Source organism: Chrysochloris asiatica, unplaced genomic scaffold (genome assembly GCF_000296735.1).
Source record: "Chrysochloris asiatica unplaced genomic scaffold, ChrAsi1.0 scaffold00081, whole genome shotgun sequence".
Taxonomy (NCBI): domain Eukaryota; kingdom Metazoa; phylum Chordata; class Mammalia; order Afrosoricida; family Chrysochloridae; genus Chrysochloris; species Chrysochloris asiatica.
The window spans coordinates 1,435,746-1,457,108 of record NW_006408599.1 but is presented as its reverse complement, the minus strand read 5'-3'; the positions used below and the strand labels follow the sequence as shown (position 1 = coordinate 1,457,108).

The 21,363-nt window shown below is 46.2% G+C and overlaps 1 protein-coding gene across 2 annotated transcripts in view; it reads left to right on the top strand.

The window, feature by feature from the left end:
- The window catches only part of DAB2IP (DAB2 interacting protein), a 235,744-nt gene that overhangs the window by 100,976 nt on the left and 113,405 nt on the right, over positions 1–21,363 (top strand). For both annotated transcript variants that reach the window (XM_006865662.1, XM_006865661.1), the window contains exon 2: positions 11,247–11,350. In XM_006865662.1, coding sequence (XP_006865724.1) covers positions 11,247–11,350 — 104 coding nt within the window. The remainder of the gene's footprint in view (positions 1–11,246; positions 11,351–21,363) is intronic.

The window sequence follows — 21,363 nt, the reverse complement described above, 5'->3', positions numbered from 1 at the left end:
ACAAATGCTTCAAAATACACAGTGCTGCATTGTGCATTTTGAAAATGTATAGAGAGAAACTGAACACAACAGAGAAGGACAAACACATGACTACAACACTGGGACCTTCTTACTCTGTTGCATCCCAGTAGCACAGATTAAATGCCAGCTCGCTTACTGCCCGAAGCCACAGAGAAAAGAATCACAGGAGAAAACTCAGGAATAAAAATGGGAAAGGTGACACTTTGGACTAAAACTACTAGAAATCTTCAGAAAGTAAAGGAGCAAAAAGAAGCTCAGAGAGGAGAGAAGCTGTCAAGACAGGTAATTAATCCTTGGAGTAACAAGAAAACAAGTGCTTCCAACTGAGAATTCTTGGAAAGTGAGGTCTATCTCAAGATGAGGAATAGGAATGATGTACTTACTGTCAAATACAGTTTTCAAGGGGTTCCAGTAGACAGGCACAAAGAAGACCTGGTGACTATGTCTACAGATGCTTTAAGTTACTGGACTGTGATGAGGCCAACCGGAGACCAAGGAGTGGACCTTTGCCCTGCCCTTACATAGGATTCTGGGATAAAACTGGGAAGAACACAGCTCCTTGATCTTCCCTCCTGTCCACCTAGGACCAGCTCCAAGCCCGACTTCTCCACGTACCCTCTGAGAAGCTGGTGTGCATGCCCCCTCCACGTTGATAAACCTCAGATGCTGTGAAGGGTACCCTAAACCCCCACAGTCATTTCCATGTTTCTCTCCTACCAGACAGCCCTCCTCCACCTCAGCAATGGGTAACCTCCATTGATTCTGACCCACATCCTAAATGTTGATCCCAATTCCATTTGAGAGGCAATGGACTATCCCAGTTCCAGGTCCTCATGACCTGTTCCTTTCCAATGTCATGATAATCAAAGGTGAAGTCAAATGAGGTATCCCCCATCCCTTTTGGCTTGGATAGGGCCTATCAATGTAGAGGGAGGCCAAGGGACAGGAAGTGGACTCAGCTTCCTGGGTGTCTGGGGACCTGCTCTTTTTCTTTCATTCATCCTTTCCCATGGATGCTCCTCGCCTATCGTGGGGCAGCTTTGGAGTTTGAGATCACTGGACTTGAATCTTGCCTCCGTGTTTCCTAGCTGTGTGATCACAGAGCTTTTACTTCATGTTTCGGACCTCAGTTACCTCTTAATGACATCAGAGCTGATGTTTCTTACTCCACGAATCAGGTTTAGGATAAAATACATAGGTGGCACAGTGATGGCATCTCTGAGATGATTGTCCATTTTTATTCCATACAGATTCCCACTTTCTCTAGAACTATTTGTTGAAAACCCTTTTCCACCATCAATTTCCTTTGGATCTTCCTCCCCAGCCTAAAAACCAATTGATCAATATATGTGTGGACCTATTTCTGGATTCTGCTCTGTTCCATTGATCTGTATGTCTAACCTTATGCTAACACCACACTGTCTTGATCACTTTAGCTGTATTTCAAGACTACACAGTCTTGAAACCAGGTAATGTAAGTACCCCAACTTGTTTCTTCTTTCTTAAGACATGTGGCTATTCTCAGTTCTTTGCTTTTCCATTTAAATTTAAAATTCAGCTTATCATTACCTTCAAAAAGTACTTTAGTTTTTAGAGTTTTTTTTTTTTTTTCTTCCTGAGTTTACTAATTTTCATTAGCAAAAGGAAGTGCACCAGATTCATATCAAGAACCTACTAAGACTTTGATTGTCTTTGTATTGAATCTGCAGGTCAGTTTGAGTAGAATTGTCATCTTAACCATACTGAATCTTCCAGTCTTTGAATATAGTGTGTTTCTCCATTTATTTGGATCATTAATGTCACTTGGCAGTGTTTTGTACTTATTAGTGTATAGTCTTGCACATGTTTTGTTACACCTACTCCAAAGAGCTTTTTATAAAGTTTTGTTAAGAATTGTGTAGGGTCTGAGGCGTTACCCTACTCAAGCTAACAAGTTAGCCAGGTAGAGTTCCATGGTTGTTGGCAGAAGACATAAGTCTCCTGGGTCAGAGACAAAGGACTGTAAACGATGGCAGAGCAGGTAGTATGAGTTTCATGTCTGCATTGGTTTCTTTTCCCCAAAATTGCCGTCTATTCTAGAATGTAATCTGCTCTGTTGTTTCCCCAAATTCTTTCCATAATCTGATAAACTACCTATTGTTTAACTAACTGTTCCTATGGCTAAAAATTGTACAAGGAATTGAAATTTTATTTCTCTTCCATATCAAGTCAGTATATTATTTGAATTCCAAGTTGTCAAATACAGAAAAATTAAGAAAGTCTTAACATTATATGTAAAAATCACTGTGTTTGCATTGGTAAATCAAACCTTGATCAGTGGGAAGATTAGTTTCCTGTGACTGTTGTAAGCAAATTACCACAGATTTAGTTGCTAAGTGCCGTGGAGTCAGTTCCGACCCACAGCGACCCTGTATAGGGTTTCCAAGGAGCAGTTGGTGAGCTTGAGCCACTGACCTTGCAGTTCAAACGACTTTGCAGTCTGACACATTTAAGCCCACAGTGCAGGCTTAAAATTAGTCACACTTATTATCTTAAAGTTCTAGAAGGCAGAACTCTGAAATCCATTTCACTGGGCTAAAGGTGTCTTTCTGGAGACTCTAGGGGACATTTTGTTCCTCTCCTTTTCCAGCTTCTAGAGGCTGCCCATGTTCTTTGGCTTGTGACCTCGTCTTCGATCTTCAAAGTGCATCACTGCAACTTCCTCTTCTGTTGTCACTTTGCCTCCTCTGGCTCTTACCCTCCTGATTCCTTAACAACCTTTGTGGTGACATTGGACCCACTGTATAATGTCTTCCCCAACCAAAGACCACCAGGAACACATCTGGAGTTGAACAAATTGGGCTTATTACATACGAGTTGCAGTGAAGGAGAACATACATGTGGAACCATGGGCCTGCCAGTGCGACTGTTAGTAAGAATCTATTATAGGCTTTGGGCTTTGCTTGAGTGATTTTGGGAGGGTCTAAGGAATCCCTGGGTGGCACAAAAGGTTAATCAATTGACTGCTGATTGAAAGGTTGGTAACTTGAGGCAAACCCAGAGGCACCTCAAAGTCCTGTCGATTGCTGAAAAATCAGATGTTAAAAACCCTTTGGAGCAGAGTTCTACTTTGACACACATGGGGTTGCCATGAGTCAGAATTGATTTGCTGGCAACTGTTTTATTTTTGTTCTAAGGAAAGGGGGTTTATTTTAGATTAGATGCTGTCAGAATTCGGAGGCTGTTGTATGATTGTGAATCTCAAATCTTTCCTACAGGGAGAGGAGTCTAGCAGAGGAATAAAGCTGTAATTGGTAAAGAAGCTGCAGTCTCTTGTTTTAGCCGAGAGAGGGGGATGTTTGGTATTTTGTGGGTGGCACAGTGACCTTGTTTTTGTCAGTTGCTTAGACAGAATTATAAAGTGGTCTAGTTTTGTAACCTTGTCTGAGACTGGCATTCTGTGAAATTGTTTATATCCAAAAGGAGAATAACATGGCATAGCTGTGAGTGTCAGGCCTGCTTCTAGATGTCAGGGGCTGTTGACTCCCTGCCCCTCCAGGAAATTTACATTGGTACTATGTGTACGCATGTTTGGTTGTTTTCTAAGTACTGTCGAGTTGGTTCTGACTTATAGACCCTGTATAGGGTTTCCACAGCTTTAAATCTTTGCAGGAGCAGAAAGTTTCATGTTTCTCCCGCAGAGTCACTAATGGGCTCAAACCGCCTACCCTATTCACAGGCCAGTACTTGTTGTATCAAGCCACTGTGCTCCCATGTGTCTGTATAGCTCTATGGAATTTTATGGAGCCCGGGTGTGGCATTGTGGGTTAATGTGCTGGACTGCAAAATCCGTTTGAACTGCAAGGTCTGTGTTTCAAGCTCATCAGCTGCTCCTCAGAAACCTTATACAGGATCACTATGAGTCAGCCCCGCCTCAAAAGCATTTAACAACAACAGCGTATTATTTTATAGCCTGTGTAGATTCGTGTAACTACCATCCCATTCAAGATACAGAACTATTCCATAGCCAGTCTGGCAACCACCGATCCATTTTACGTCTCTAAAATTTTAGCATTTTTGAGAGTGTTGTAGAAATGGAATCCTATACTATATGTCTTTTTAGTAGTGTTGTTTTCCAATCAGCATTATGCCCTTGAGATCTGTCCTTGTTGTGTGTATCATACTTTGCTCCTTTTTATTGCTGAGTAATACTCCATGCTATGCGTATTCGTGTTCTATTGCTGCTATAACAAGTTACCATACATTTAGCAGCTTAATCAATACAAATGTGTTACAGTTCTGTAGGTGAGAAGTCTCTTAGAGGTCTTAGGAGAAAAATTCATTCCTTTGCTCATTTGAGTTGTTGACAGAATTCAGTTCCTTGTGTTTGTAGGACCGAGATCCCTGTTTCCGTGCTGACTATAAACTGAGGACCTTTTTCAGTTTCTAGGAAAGGCCACCTGTTTCCATCTTCAAAGCCAGCAGGGGCAGTTCAAGTTCCTTTTATGCTTAAAATCTCTTCTGTTGTCACAGCTCTTTGACTCACTCTTCTGCCTTCCTTTTCCACTTTTAAAGGACTGTGTGATTCGATTGTCTCATTCAAGTAATCCAGGGTAATTTCTCCCCCTCAGAACGTCCTTAACTGTAATTTACACAAATGCAAAATCCATTGTGCTATGTAAGGCAATATATTCCCAGGTTATAAGGAGCTCTGGTATCGTAGTGGTTACGAATCGGGCTGCGAACCTTAAGGTCAGCGGTTCGAAACTACCAGCTGCTCCGTGGGAGAAAGATGAGGCTTTCTACTCCCGTAAAGATTTACACCCTCGGAAACCCTATACAGGGTCGCTATGGGTCGGAACCGACTTCATGGCACATAGCAACAACAACATACTCCCAGGTTGTGGGAATTAGGGTGTGGACATCTTTAGGGACTCTTTTTTTTTTTTGTCCTTACGCGTTATGACTGTATCACAGTTTGTTTTAATCATTTACAGACTGATGGATGTTTTGGTTGTTCCTAGGTCTGATCACCAATAAAGCTGCTATATTCTTACAAAAAAATGTGTAGGAGTGGACTGCACTCTTCCATTTCACTACTTGTTTTATAACTTAACCTTCATGTTTCTGAGTTTTATTCATATATGGCTATAGAGATGTAACATAGGTCGTTTGCGTCATGGCTGTATTTCACATGAATAGTGCCCCCTGGAGTTGTATTTTTTGCCTCGAAGTGTAATCCACTGAATGTCTGTCCTAAGGGACATTTATTCATTCCCCTGCTGGTGGACACTTAACAATTGCTTCTGACTTTTGCTACTACAAATAGTGCTGCTGTAAACAGCTTTGAGCAGATTCCCACATGCACCGGATGAAGCATTTTTCTAGACCAGACACATAGGAGGGAATTTCTGGTCCTAGTGTATGCATGATGGTGTCAGTTTCAATTAGCTATTGTCTAATTGTTCTCCAAACACTTTTCTCTCCATCTGCAATGACAAAAGCCTTTCATTCATCCACACCAACACATGGGGTTGCTTGTTCATTTTCATTTTTGCCTAGCCAAAAAGGATGAACTTGTACCTGATAGTTTTAATGTGTTATTTTCTTCATCACTGTTGAGACCCAGCACACATGGTGCCCCTCCACCCCCACTCCATCTCCTCTTTCTATATCCTTGCTAACTTCTTTTCTCCTGACACCAATATGAGAGGTTACTGCTTCTATCTGTTTTTTAAGCATTAAGATCTGGGCAGTGCAACCCCGACAACTGAAATTTGGTGTCTTGTCTGAAATTACAGGATGTTCCTCTGGCCTCCACGTTTCCATAGGAACAAGTAACAGTCATCCTTCATGATTAGGTGGTATCCATGGCAACCAAGCCAGCAGCATTTGAATGAAACTGATTTTATATTATTTATTTTCTTGCAAACCCATGAAGGTTAAAATGCATTTTTCTGTCTGTGGCTTCCAAGAATAGAAAGAGAGCTTAGTCTTTCTGGTAAAATGGAGACTCTTTCGACCTTTCTAGTGGAAAGGGATCCCGGATCAGCTGATCCTGTGGCCTCCTTTTGTAGACTGAATGCTCTGGAGGTCATGGGAAGGTCACACGGAGTCTAAGCTGAGGGAGACTCCAGAGTCAGTGCTCCCAAATCTGAGGAAAACTGTAAAAGATTGGCCAGTTCTCCCTCCGTGTGATCTATTCTTAAGGATGCCTTCTTCAGGCTATGTGACTGTGGTAAACTCACCGAAACTCTTCAGGATTCTGCTTGTGCCAGCGGTGCTGATTAGACTTCTGGGCTCATGAAGTCTAAGCCCCCCAGTGTCGACTCTTCCAAATTTGAAAAGAAATGATGCTAAATGAAAGGCCAAAGGCGTCAGTGCTGGGGTCAAGGTCCCTGGGCCCCCATTTCCAGAGGATAAGTGAGGGTTCAGTTGGTTTTTCGCCTACTTTTCCTATGTGTCCAATAAAGAGGCTTTTTGGAGAGTGGGGAAGTGGAGATGGTCTCTGCTCTTCCTCCCTGACTTACTGAAGCTCAGGCAGGGAGCAGAGGCAAGGCTAAACTCAACCTCAGGCTCTTCCTTCCACTCTAGACTCAGCTTTCTTTGAGGCCTTCAATGTGGGTTTTGAGGGGCCTTTAGTTTAAGGGGCTTTCAGCACACACTCCTCCTTCCTACTTGGGAGAACTTTGGAGGAAATCACTTGTGTCCATCGGAACCGCGGTTTCCTTATCCAGAAAATGGAGCTCAGCACAGCTATCCAAGCTGTCATGTGAGCATTGGAAATTATATTTGGAAAGAGTCCAAAACAGGCATCCAGAACGGGAGTGACACCGCCCCCAAGCGGGTGAAAATTGGTTCTTGAAGTGGCAGAACTATCTTACTTTGTTTCTGTATAAAGGCTGATATTCACAGAGAACATAAAAAACTGTATGCTTGTGACGAGGGGCCTTGATGGTACTACAGTTAAAGTGTCATGTTGCCAACTGAAAGGTCGGTGGTTTGAACCTACCATCTGCTCTGCCAGAGAAAGATACAGCAGTCTGCACCATAAAGATGGCAGTCTTAGAAAACTTATCAGGCAGTTCTGTCCTGTAGGGTCGCTGTGAGTCAGACCTAACTTTATGGTGCAGGTTTTATAAATCTGTGATTGTTAAGTGCCACCAAGTTTATTCCAATTCATAGCGACTCAGTAGAGTTTCCGACACTAAATCTTTATGGGAGCAGAAAGCCTTCTCTTTCTCCGGCAGAGCAGCTGATGGACTCAAACTGTGAACGTTGTGCTTAACCTTCCAGTACTTATCCTATAGAGCCACAGTGAGCTGTTAAAATTAATAGGTGGGGGCAGTTAGGGAGAAGCAAATGTCTACAAAGACTCCTTCCCCAAAACCTGTTGCCCTTTTGGGTATTGGGTCAGAAGATCCTGGCCTGGCCCAGTCTCTGTCCGTGGTGCTCATTGTGATCATAGCACAGTGCAGCATCTCTCAGAGCAAAGGAGGTCCTGGTCAGCTCAGTGAGGGACTGGATCTCGGTTCTCTGATTCCCTGGTCCTGCCTGCTAGATTAGTTGAGGGTCCAGCAGTAAGCAGATGGCACACTCTGAGCAGGATGATTTGAGAAGGGTTGATAAAAGGCCTCTTATGAAGATGTGGCAGGTGTGAGGACCTCAGAGCTAGTGACATCCTAGGCTGATCCATCAAGGCCCTACAGAGGAGGAGAGGGCTCAAGACGGGATTGGTGGCTCTTCATTCCCCCAGTTTATTGTTGTTCAGCATCATTGTTGTTAAGTTGGTTTGGACTCACAGCATCCCTATATAGGGTTTCCGAGGAGTGGCCGTTGAGTTTGAATCGCTGATCTTGTGCTTTGAAGTGCCTTGAGGTTGAGTGTTTATCCTTCGGTGCCACACCAGGACTCCCTCATCTGTTGTTAAGTGCTGTCGAGTCAGTTCTGACCCATAGCAACCCTGTATAGAGTTTCCGAGGAGCAGCTGGTGAGCTTGAACTGCCAACCTTGTGGCTCAAGCCAAGTTTGCAGTTTAGTACATTAACCCACAGCGCCACACCAAGACTCTCCCCCCACCCCCCTTATCTGTTAAGACTCCCCATTTATCAAACCTCATGGAAGATGGAGGGTCAGGGAGCTTGACTGATATAGGTCAGCCTCCTCAAGTAGAAAGAAGGCAGACCAGAGAAGGATGGAGAATAGAATGAGGGCCAATGGATGGTACCATAGTTCCCCTTCAGGTTCCATTGGAGTGCAGGGCTCTGCCCTGGGTATGAACTGGAAGGCTAAAAAATCATGGAGCAGAGTGACTGCCTTGCCCCACACAGCCTTTTCACAGGGACCCCTACTGTCTAAGGTGAAGGGAATGTGGGCAGGGCTCATGTATTGAAGATTAAAGCTATTTGGGGAGTACCTAAGAGAATCCCGGTGTGGTTCTGTGGGCTAATGCGTCAGACTGCAAAGTCGTTTGAACTGCAAGGTTCAAGCTCACCAGCTGCTCCTTGGAAGCCCTGTATAGGGTTGCTATGGGTTGGAATCGACTCGATGGCACTTAGCAACAACAACAACAACAACGAAAGAGTCATTATTATAGGCCTATTGAATTGAGGGAGGAGGATGGTCAAGTTTCCTTCTCTGGTCTCCCTCCATTTTCTCATCTGTTAAATGAGAGTCTGGACCAAACAACATTGGAGATCCTCCTGACTGGGACCCAGAAAATAGGCAGTGGGGTGCTGGGCAGGTGTGGGGGGCATCAGTGTTGGTGAGGTCTTGGAGGAAAGGCAGCCTCATTGGGTTCCTGGCATCCTACTTGTCTGTGTCTCCCACTGGGAGTCATGAGGTCCCACCATTCAGGAAGGGAGAGTAGAACTGTGCCCAAGTGTGTGGTGGGGAGGGGTAGCTCTTGAGGGGTGACTGGAGGCTCTTGTGGATCCTTAGGTGAGGGAGGATGGATTGCTGGATCTGACAGCCAGTTTCCTTGCTTGCAGTGGGCACTCAACATTTGTTAGTTGCAATGGTGGACACATGGAAGATCAGACACTGGGTGCCTGGTTAAGGGTGTGGGACCAGATACAGAGCCAACCATCTTTCTGCCACATGGGGCTCACAGCCTGGAAAGGGAGCAGGAAAACAAGTAGCACATCTGATGTGGGGGTGGGTGAGCCATTCTGCTTAAAGTGGTCCCCTGAAGAGGAAGGGGCGTTGCCCGGACTTGCAGGATGGCTAAGTTCCCATGTGAGGAAGGGAATTACAGGCAGAGGTAACAGCAGAGGTAAAAGCATGGAGGTGGGATGTGCTGGCATCAGGGCAGGTACAATACAGTGAAGCATGGTGGGGGGAGAAGCCAGAGAGGGTAACAGATAGGATGACTTGGGTGCCAGGGTGAGGAATTCATTCTCTTCTAAGGGCCTGAGGATTTTGGAAACGATTGACTTGGGTCCTGTTGCATCTGTCTGAGCCTGGGCCATCCCATCTCCCACCTCTACTCCATGCCTTTCCCTGGAGGGCCACTGAACTCAGAGCTCTGCTTCCAGCTAAGATTTCTTTGGATCCTAAGACTGGGCCCTGGGCTGGTTGTTGGGGAGCCAGGAACTCAGCAGCCAGTAAGGCTGGGCTCAGACACACCTGGTTCCACTCTCCTACCTTGCTGTCACTAGCTGTGTGACCTTGAGTGAATGTCCTGAGCCTTAGATTCACTCCCATGAAACTCAGGTGGAGGTGATGTGTGCCGTCACAGAGCACAGGTGAGCGCTGAAGGGAGCTAGTGAAAGCAGACTGGGGGAAACCTTCAGGGAGAGTGGAATGAGGGAGGCTCTAACCTTCCATAAGGAAAGTGATGAAGGCCTTAAGAGATGAAGGGAGACACTAGGCTGAAGAAGACCCATGTGAGTAAGAAACTCTCCTGGAAGAGGTGTCCCAGGGCTGGGTATACCATATCTGAGCCCAGTCTTGACTCCTGTCCTCAGTCCTCTCAGTGGTCAGCTGGCCTGAACCAGTAGGCAGTCCGTCTCCCCAACTCCCAACATGGCTTTGCCTGCTTGACTCTTGGCCAGGGATCTGGATTGGGATCTGTCCTAGCTAGGCAAGGGGCTTGACTCTGCCCATCCATTCCTCCACGGGCCTCTGCCTGACCTGGTCAAATGGACCGGAAAGTGTAGACTGCCCCTAGTATCCTGTTCTGCCTTGGGAAAGAGCTAGCTTATTGTATGAGTACCTGGGTCATATGTCCCTGCAGAATCCACCCATGCATGGTGCACATCAACAGGTGAATGTTTGCCTAAGTTTGTCTGGGTGTACACCTCCAACTGTAGTCCCTGTGTACTCGCAGGTACGAGAGGAAATCTCTGCCCAGTCGTTTTACTCTGCCAGTTGACAGGGTTTTCCAAGTGACCCCACGCACCAGGCTCCACTGAGGGTCTTAGGTATACGGAGATGAAGCTGGCTGGGCACCCAAGTTAAGGAGTTCCGAAGGTGCGCAAAGGAGTCACACACCCACACACTCACATGCATGAACACACACAGTTGTAAAATGCGAGTGTTGAGAGGAGAGACTTGAGTGTGGCTGTTGCTCTCCAAGGCACCATAGAAGGCTGTGGCTGAAAGGCTGCAGGGCTGCAGCGTGGGTCCAACTGGCAGAAGGGACTCAGAAGGAGTCCTGGGGGTATGGCTGGAATGCAGGAAACGGGACAGCCAGTACCAAGTGTGGGGTGGAGGAGACAGTGAGGGCAGTGGCCTGGTGGCCCACCTGAAGGCACTTCGACTATTTTATTTAGGAGGGACAGTGGCATTTGAATGAGTCACCATTACTTAAAAATCAGAATATTTCATCTTTTAAAAATTCCGAAGTCCAGCTTTTGGAACTGTGGGACCTCCTTGCTACAAAGCAGTAAGTAGCTGGATTCCCGTAGCTGGTTACTCCTCTTCGTTTTGTTAACCTGCCTGGCCTCCGCAGGGGTTCCATATTCCCAACCCCTGGAAAAGAAGGTCCAGATGGAAGCCTGAGGCCATATTGGAAAGAACTTGAAAAGTCATCTAAGCTCCCACCCAGTGCTCATCCCAGGAGAGGAACTCAAGTCAGTTACCTTGTGTTTCGCTGGCTCTAGTGACAGGGAGCTCATTACTTCACAAACGAATGGCTTGAAGTGTGGGTTTGGGGGACCCTATTGTCTATTGATCTGGGCAGGACGGGAGTGGAAGGGTAGCCTTAATGGTCGTCTTTCAACCTTGATCCCTTCTGTTGACAGAGTCGCCCCAAGAAAGGCCGGGCTCCCGGCGCAGCCTGCCCAGCAGCCTCTCAGAGAAGAACCCCAGCATGGAGCCCACAGCTGCTACGCCATTCCGGGTTACGGTAACTATCTCTGCGTCAGCTCTGCATCTGCTGCCAGCTCCATCGCTCGGGGGGGCTACTGTGCGGCCCCACAACCCCTCTTCCTGGAGCCTCTAGGTATCCAATCACTGGCTGTTACCCTCCCTGTGACTCTGCCCCACTCTGGGGGCCATGTGCAGGCCCCATCCTCTGGGGGAGGGGACAGGCAGAGGACAGACAGCCCTGAAGGCCAAGAGGCCCAGAGTTGAGCTGGTCCCTGGAGAGCAGAGGTCAGTGTTAAAACAGCTAAGTGTTCCTTCATCTGTATAGGTACACACTGCTTCCTCAGCTCTTAAGATGCAGTTTTTGCTTCTGTAGTTTAACATCTCTGAAAGTGAGACATACTTTAGACTTGATAGCATGGCATAATTTAATTGTGGTGGTTTTTTCTTTTATAGCGGTGCCATAGAATGGATGATATCTCTTAGCTATTGGATTTAGCAAGCCCCATGAGCACATGCTTTTTAAATTTGTATTTTAAGGTATATGTGTGTATATATGTATCATACAATTTTCTGTTTTAACCACTTTTAAATGGTTAAATTTTTACATGTTATACAATTCAATAATAGTAATTATATTCACAATGTAATATAGCATTCACCATTAACTGTTTCCAAAATTTTACAACACTCCAAACAGAAACTCTACCCATTAAACAATACCTCTCCTTTGCTCACTCTCCCTACCTCTGTTAGTCTCTGGTCTGTTTTCTGCCTTTATGAATCCACCTATTCTAAGCAATATTTGGAGTCTTGGTGTGGCACTTTAGGATGAACACTAGACTGCTAACCGAAAGTCAGCCAGTTCAAACCCACCAGTGACTCCTTTGGAAACTCAATGAGTTGGAACTGACTTGATGGCACTTAGCAACAACAACAACAACAACAGCAAAACAATGTTTAGGACTCTTGGTGTGGTGCTGTAGGATAAGCTAACCCTAAGGTCGACAATTCAAATCCACCAACCATGCCTTAGAAACCCTATCCTGGGTTGCTATGAGTCAGAACCCATTGTAGGACCCTTAACAACAATAAGAAGCAATATTTACCCTTTTGTGTCTGGCTTATTTTACTTAGCATAATATTTTCAAGGGTTACCCGTGTTGTAAAATATTTCAGTACTTCATACATTTTAATGTCTAAATAATATTCCATTCAGTACTTCATTCCTTTTAATGTCTAAATAATGTATATGCCCATAAATGTATATGCCACATTTTGTTTTTCCATTCATCTCTTGGTGTAGACATTTGGGTTGTTCCTCCCACCTTTTGGCTATTATAAATAGTGCTGCTATAAAAGGAATTGCCAGAAACTCAAGCTAGATTCAGAAGAGGATGTGGAACTAGGGATATCATTGCTGATGTCAGATGGATCTTTGCTGAAATCAGAATACCAGAAAAGTATCTATCTGTGTTTTGTTGACTGTGCAAAGACTTTCAGCTGTGTAGCTCATGACATGCTATGGATAACATTGTGAAGAATGAGTATTTCAGAATACTTAAAATCTGTACGCAGACCAAGAGGCAATTATTTGAATAGAACCAGGGGACACTGAATGATTTGAAATTAGGAAATGTGTGGGCCAAGGCTGCGTTCTTTCATCATGATTACTCAGTCTGTACGCTGAGCAAATAATCTGAAAAGCTGGATTATATGAAGAAGAGCATGGCATCAGGATTGGAGGAAGACTGATTAATAACCTGTGATATGCAGATGACACAGCCATGCTTGCTGAAAGCGAATAGGACTTAAAATACTTATTGATGAAGATCAAAACCCACAGCCTTCAGTATGGATTACACCTCAATGTAAAAAAAACAAAAATCCTCGCCACTGGACCAATAAATAACATCATGATAAATGGAGAAAAAATTGGAGTTGTCAAAGATTTCATTTCACTTGGATCCACAGTCAATACTCATGGAAGCAGCAGTCAAGAAATCAGGTGACGTATTGCATCAGACAAATCTGCTGCACAAGACCTCTTTAAATTATTCAAGAGCAAAGTTATCAATTTAAGGACTAAGGTGTGCCTGACCCAAGCCATGCTATTTTTAGTAGGCTCATATGCATGTGAACATTGAACAATGAATAAGGAATATTGTAGAAAAATTGATGTGTTTGAGTTACGATGTTGGAGAAGAATACTGAAAGCACTATGGACTACTGAAAGAACAGACATGTCTGTGTAGGAAGATGTAAAGCCAGAGTGCTCCTTGGAGGTAAGGACAGCAAGACGTAGTGTCTCATCCTTCAGACGTATTATCAGGAGGGACCAGTCCCTGGAGGAGGACATTGTGGTTGGTAAACTGAAGGGTCAGCCAAAAAAGGAAGACCTCCAACGAGATAGATTGTCACAATGGTCCCAGCAGTGGGCTCCAGCGTAACAATTGTGAGAATTGCATGACTGGGCAGTGTTTTGTTCTGTTGTGCATAGGGTCGCTATGAGACGAAATCAGCTTGACAGCACCTAACAACAACATTGGTGTACATATATCTGTTTGAGTTGTTGTTGTTGTTGCTAAGTGCCGTTGAGTTGATTCCTACCCAAAGCAACCTTGTATAGGGTTTCTAAGGATCAGCTGGTGAGCTTGAACCACTGACCTTGCAGTTCAAATGACTTTGCAGTCTGAATGCATTAGCCCACAGCGCCACACTAGGATTCCATCTGTTTGAGTAGCTGCTTTCAATCTCTTGGGTATATATCCAGGAATGGAATTGCTGGGTCATTTGGTATTTCTATATTTAACATTCTATGCAACCATCACACTGTATTCCACAGTGTTTCTACCATTTTACAAGCAACGCATTCAAGTTTTTAAAAATTATAAACTCTAATGACTGTATGGAAACAACCCAACCCAAACCAAACTAAGCCCACAGCTGTCAAATCTATTCCAACTCATAGCGAACTGATAGTGCAAAGTAGAACTGTGCCGTAGGGTCTCTGAGACTGTAAAACTTTTACAAAAGCAGGCTACCACATCTTTCTCCAGGGGAGCAACTGGTGAGTTTGAACCTCTGACCTTATAAGAAGGCCAACATTTAACACACTGCATCACCAGGGTTCCTTAAACGGAACTAAAAAGTCCACCCACTGTTCTTGAGTTTATTCTGACTCATAACTCGGAGACTATACATCTTTATAGGAGCAGACAGTCTCATCTCTCTCCTGAGGAGCGGCTGGTGAATTTGAATCACCGACCTTATGGCTAGCAGCCCAGTATTTAACCCACTACTCTACCAAATCTCCTTTAAACAGAACCAGTAACTCCTAATATCTGACTTCCTGCTCCTCTGAATCCCTGGCCATCTTTGTTGCACACATGCAGAAAGTTTTGTGTCCCTCTGGTGCTCTGGCAGGCATTGGAAAACTAGACACATTCTCTCCCCCAGGGAAGTAACCATCTGTGTGGAGGACGACATTTGATTGTTTGTTCACCTAGTGGTTCATTCAGTAGTTGGGGAGTACCTGTATGCACCAGGCACCGGTCTAAGAGCTGTCCAAGACAGTCCAGATGGACAAAGTCCCTGACCTTATGATCTCACTTACTCCTGACGGAGTCAAGTGCAGTGAAGGGGGAAAGCAAGCTGCTGCGATGGAGAAAGCCCAGAGGGCTTCCCTGAGGCAGTGTGGTCAACGGTGCTATTTGAACTGAGGCCCAAAGGATGAGGAGTCAGCCCAGCCCTAAGAGGAGCAGGGGGGTACAGGATTATGGGTGGAGGGGACAGAATGCATGAAGTCACTCATCCAGTCTCCAATTGCTAATAAATGGTGGAGTCAAGATTCAGACCCAGGTCTCTCTGTCCCTAAGGCATTAGTTTACCCTTCCTCTGGCTGTAGGCTGCCCCCAAGCCCACCCGCAGAACCCTATCAACAGTGCTTTTTATCTTTTGCAGCTCTAATAAGTGTATCATCACACCTTGAATTTGCTGTCATTTGCAGCTCTTTAATTGCCACAGAGGCTTGGTGGGTTTTTTTTTTCCTGTAGTGGCTTCTTCTGTTTCCTGGTGTGAAAACCACCTGTGGATCAGAGTCAGTGCTGGAGCGAGCTTTCTAAACCACATGCAGTCAGGAATCACAGGCCAGCCCGCCTGCCCAGTCAAGGGCTGCAGATGGGACCCAGTCTTCATGGCAACCCTGTGGGGTATCCCTGTTTCGCAAACGAGGACACTGAGGCTGAGCAAGACTGAGTAGGTGACTATCACAGGTCATGGAAGAGCTAAGATTGGAATTCAGATCCCCAGCTCTGAGCACCCAGCCCAGGATAGAAACTTGACTTAAAGTCATTTGGTGCCACATGACCCCACAGTAACAGAGCCAAACACAGAAGCTAGGTTTCTCAGACATTTAAGTTTTGTGTCCTTCCCAGAAAAGGGCACTTTCAGTTCTTTTAACCAATGGAAGTGGTGTAAATCAAGTTTCTGTCCTAGTCTGGGTCCTCAGAGCTGGGAGATTGGAGAGCCAGCCCAGAACTGGAGAGCTGAATTCCAGTCCTAACTCTTTCATGACCGGTGCAACCTCAACCTCTCTGAGCCTCAAATCTTCATCAATAAATGTGGCATGACACCCTTTCTTGAAGGCCAGTGGTGGGGGCTCAGTGTGACCATGCCTAATCCAGTCTGATCCATGGTAGGAAGAAATCTACCATTAGCATCTAAATTGTCTTTCCCTTTCTGACACCAGAGCAGGAAAGATCTGGGGAAGGATTGTATATACAGGGCAGAGAACAGGATGTTTGTAGGGAAGGTCAAAGGTGATCCTGGTTTTGGGTTTAGGGCAGACTTGCACACAGACCTTGTGCAGGGCCAGAAGCACACTCTCCCTCCCCACCTCTAGCCCTATGTATACACTGACTCATACAAGCTACATCTTCAGGTGCTCAGCTAGCTGATTGCTACTCTGTGTAGACCCCTGAGGGAACCTGGTGAACATGGCTTTGCCTGGGGGAGGCAAGGGAGACACCGCAGGTACACTTGAATAATTGCCAACTTTGCTGCCATTTCACACCTGGGAGGCAGCATGCCACCACCTCTCACAGGGGCGCCCGTTTGCAGTGATGTAGTTTAGTGGGCATTCAACATGTTGGGGTAATAGAACTCATTCTGTGCCCCTCCTGCCTGAAAACAGGTCCAGGAGAGACTGGACTTGGGTGTGTGCCTGTAGCCATCCTGGGGTGGCCATAGTCCATTTCTAGGCCCACTTCCATTTCTTGGAGACTGTATGACCCTTGGAGAGCCTCAGTTTCCCCTTGTGAAAAATGAGAGAGGTGGACTTTGTCAAATGGCACACTGCATGGGAACACCAATAAAACCCAACCCAAACCAATTGCCGGTGAGTCATTTTTTGACTATGACCCACGTGTTGCAGAGTTTTCATGACTGTGATCTTTCAGAAGTTGTTATTGTTGTTAGGAGCGATTGAGTCAGCACTGATTCATAATGACCCTGTTCACAACAGAACAAAACACTGTCCAATCCTGAGCTAACCTCACAATCATTGCTATGCTTGAGTCCATTGCTGCTGCTGTTGTGACAATCCATCTCATTGGAGGTCTTCCTCATTTTCACAGATCCTCTATGTTACCAAGTATTACGTCCTTCTCCAGAGACTAGTCCTTCCTGATAATGTGTCTCAAGTATGCGACACAAAAGTCCGGCCATCCTGGCTTCTAAGGAGCACTCTAGCTGTACTCCTCCCAACACAGATCTGTTTGTTCTTTTGGCAGTCTGTGATTCCTTTAACATTCTCTTCCAACACCATAACTCAAATGCAGCAATTTTACAGTTTTCCTTATTCATTGTCTAACTTTCACATGCATATAATTATTGAAAATACCATGACTTGGGTCAGGCACACCTTAGTCCTCAAACTGACATCTTTGCTCTCCAACACTTCAAAGGAGGTCTTGTGCAGCAGATTTGCTTAATGCAACACGTCGTTTGAATTCTTGACTACTGTTTCCATGAGTGTTGATGGTTGATCCAAGTAAAATGAAGTCTTGGACAACTTGAGTCTTTTCTCAATTTATCATGATGTTATTGGTTCAGTAGTGAGGAATTTTGCTTTTTTTACACTGAGGTGCAACTCATGCCGAAGACTGTGGTTTTTAATCTTCATTAGTAAGTATTTTAAATCCTCTTTGTTTTCAGCAAGCAAGGTTGTATCATCTGCATATTGCAGGATGTTAATAAGTCTTCCTCCAATCCTGATGCCACGTTCTTCTTCACATAGTCCAATTTCTTGAATTATTTACTCAGCATACAAATTGAATTCAGTATGGTGAAAAAATACAACCCTGGTGGAAATGTTTGGGTGCAGTCACTAAGTGAAGGGCTTTCGAGTCAGCTGACCTAGATCTAAGTTGCAGCTTTGTGATTTAGGCAAGATATGGGACCTTTCTGACCTTCAGTCTCCTCATCTGTGAGCTATAATAGACCCTGCCTGGCACATCGAAATGCCTCAGTAAATCAAAACCACCGGGTGCTGTTCAGTCGACTACGACTCCTAGTGTGTCATATTAGAACTGTGCTTCCATACGGCTGTCACTGGCTGAGTTCTCAGAAGATCACAAGGCCTTTCTCCCGAGGTACCTCTGGTTGGATTCGAACTTACCTCCTTTTGGTTAACAGTCGAGTGCGCTAATTGTTTGCACTGCCCTGAGCCCGAACATCAGTAGGTCCTGATTATTCTACAGAGTCCAGAGTTCTCTGTTTATGAATCCTTCAATTGTGTTGATGGTCATTATTTGCAGGCCTGGGCCACCATGTACGTATGGTTGGATGATTTGTGCACTACATAAAGGCCCCCCTGGGGGTGAGCAGGGCTGAAATGAGCCCAGCTTTGCCATCTACATCTGTCTTGAGGGATGTCCTATGTATTTTATGGATAAGCTTCAGAGAAGTTGGGAAACTTGCCCGAGGTCAGTATTGATGAGGACTAAGAGTCAGCTGTTTTGGCTTCTAAATTAGTGCCCCCCACCCCTCCCTGCCCAGTGCTGGTGACCCATAAGTCACTGACGCTTCTGCTGATGACGCTGATTCCCCACTTGGTTAAGCACAGAAGGATAACCCTCATTCAAGGTCCCAAGAAAACCTGCCATGGCCCTCAGAGGATAAAGAGAAGGCTTCCCGGGGCCTAGGCTCTTTCTGGAATTCCAGTGACTGGGCCCCACAGAGACTTAGACCCGTAGCATCATCCACTGGGTCCATGGGGCTGAGCAGGATGGCAGGGTGGGTTTCCGTGTAAGTCTGTGGCTACATGGAGATACCTGTGGTGGACCCATCTAGGCTGTTCTCTGGATGTCCAGAGCAGGAAGGGTCAAGGGTTCAACTCTGGAAGACGGGCTACGCATATGTAAGTTGCTCACCTGGTACAACTTCTTTCCTACAGGTGAAGTTAGAGGGGAGAGGTCCCCCAGGGCCACTGGGTGCTACCAGAGAGTAATAGGGGGGAGGAGGCTAGGAGCAGGTGGTCAAAGGGGGCTCTACTCATCTCTGACCCTTGACTCTCAAGCTCTAAAAAATGAACAAACAAATGAGCACACCTACTATGTTTTGTTAGCATTGGACAAGGCCCCCGGAGAAGTTCTCATGAATCCTTACAACAACAGGTGTTCTTCTCTCCAATGTGTACATGAGGAATCTGCAGTGCAGCAGGTTAAACACAGATGGTAAGACTAAGATTTGAACCCCGATCTGAATGTTCTGCACCCATACTGTCTCCTAGAAGGGAGTGTGAGGGAAGGGAGGCAGTCAGCAAGCAGGGGACCCTGAACCTCCATAGACTGTCATTCAGCTTGGGTCTAGGCGCTCGGCATGTGCCCACCCTCCTCTCTGAGGCCCAGAGTCTTTTTAGCAGCAATGTGCTGCCCCTCTCACCCCGCCTCATGTTGGTCTGGAGGGTAAAGAAATGGTGACTGTTACTGGTCTCCCTACTGAATCTCTCAGCCTAGCGCCTTCCCCAGACCCACCCTCCCAGTTTTGGGCCTTTCCTCCCTCCATCCTGTGCCCACTCCCTCCCACCGAACTTGAGGAGAGTTGGCAAGGCTGGGGTGTGGGAGGTGGCAGAGGCTCTAGGAGGCTTGACAGCCAATTGATTCCTCCTCTGAAAGTTGAAAGTAGAGAGTCGTGTTTGAAGGTTTAGCTGAAATTAGGTCTCAGGGCTATTTTTTGCAAGATGGAGAAGAAGTGTCAGGGAGGGGAAGGCCCAGGGGGCTGACAGAAGCCGCAGGCTAATTCAGTACCGGTTGATGGCGGATGCTTCCAGAAGTGGAAGCTTTGGCTCCTTCCACATACTTTCACTAGACTCACCCCATGTTGTCCTGGTGCTGTGACAGAGGTGGATGCACAGAGCAAGAGGACATTAGATCTGGTTGGAAAGGTAGAGGGAAGAATTCCTCCAGGAGGGACCTTTAGAACTGGACTTTGAAAGATGTGTAGGAGTTTGTGAGGAACAAAGGGTAGTCCAGGAAGAGGAGGGACTGGGTACATATTAACAAGTGATTTAGAGGCATGAAGGAGAGGGAACTGGAAAGAAAAATGAGGGTCCTTGATTGGTCTACAAGGCTTTGAGCTTCATCCTATGGGACACAAGAGCCACAGGGGATGCCGGCTAAGGGTGGAGTCAGCAGGAGGTCTCTGGATTGTGGGCATCAGATTTCCTTAGCTGCTCACCCACTTCCTGTTCATTCAGCTTCCTTGCCCTGGGTTCAAGCTGCCATTCTCTCTTATACTATCAGACTGGGCGCACTCAGGCCTGACCCCCTCACTTCCTCCACTGTACAAACACTGCTAGAAATTACCTGGTCAACTCCTTAAACAGAGGGAACTGAGGCACAGAGAGAGGCCACATAGTATGTCTGGGGCAGGGACTGGAATTGAGCCCAAGCCTTCCCTTGCCCCTGCACATTGCTCCTTAGCCCTCACCCCCTCCTGCCCATCCCTTCCTAGGCCTGGACATCCACTGCCCACATTGGAGCTGAGCTCTTCTCCCCACCCCATCATGTTTCCTGGGAGGAGGAGGCTCAACTTCGCACTCATCAACACACTGCCACCTCCTGGTCATTGGTCCAGTACTGGCTGCAGCTTGACCCGTAGTCTGGGCTAGGGGTGGGCTGCCTGGATGGGTGATTTGAAGGACAGGCAAGAGGCATTCTCTGCTCTTGTAGGGTCAGCACAACTTTCCTCCATTAGTACCCCTTCCTTTCTAAGGTGGTTTCAGCTGGGCATTGTTGGGTGGGGGTGATGGGAAGAGAACAGATCAGATAGCCAGCCCCAGCACTCCACATACAAGGAAACTGAGACCCAGAGAGGGACAGAGGCGTGCCTAGAGTATCTGTAGAGCTCCCTCTACCAGTGCAGGGTGTTTCTGGCTTACCCATAATGCCCATTTGGGGGGGGGGGGGAGGATGGTGGTCATAGCTGACAATGACCCAAAGTAGTGGCAGTCTCCTCTTGGCAGTATGAAGACCTTGCTGCAATCTGATGTCCCATGTTCAGTTCAGCCATGTGAGCTTCTGGAGAGTTCTCAAGATGGGAGGATTGGTGGAGAGAGTTGGTCCAGTCCTACTCCTCCCCCCTCCATCCCTGCCTTTTGTGGAACCGGATTGATTATTAAGGAGCCCTGGTAGTGTAATAATGGTTAAGGACTTGGCTATGAACTGAAAGGGGGTTCAAACCCACCTAGCGCTTCTAGGGAGAAAGAACTGGCACTCTGCCCTCATAAAGATGAAACCAAACTAAAACCCACTGCTGCTAAGTTAATTCCAACTATCCTGTCACACAGGGTCACTATGCGTCAAAATCAACTCAGTGGCACCTCACGGCAATAACTGTTCCTTTACTGTCATTTTGGTCTGTGTCATGCTTCCCCAGATAGAAACACCCTTTCTGCAGAGGCGGTGTAGGCAGATGGAGCAATCCAGGACAGTCATGGTGGGAAGGACAGTCTCGAGGGCCAGTAGTGTTGGGCCAGGGGCAACTGGGAGT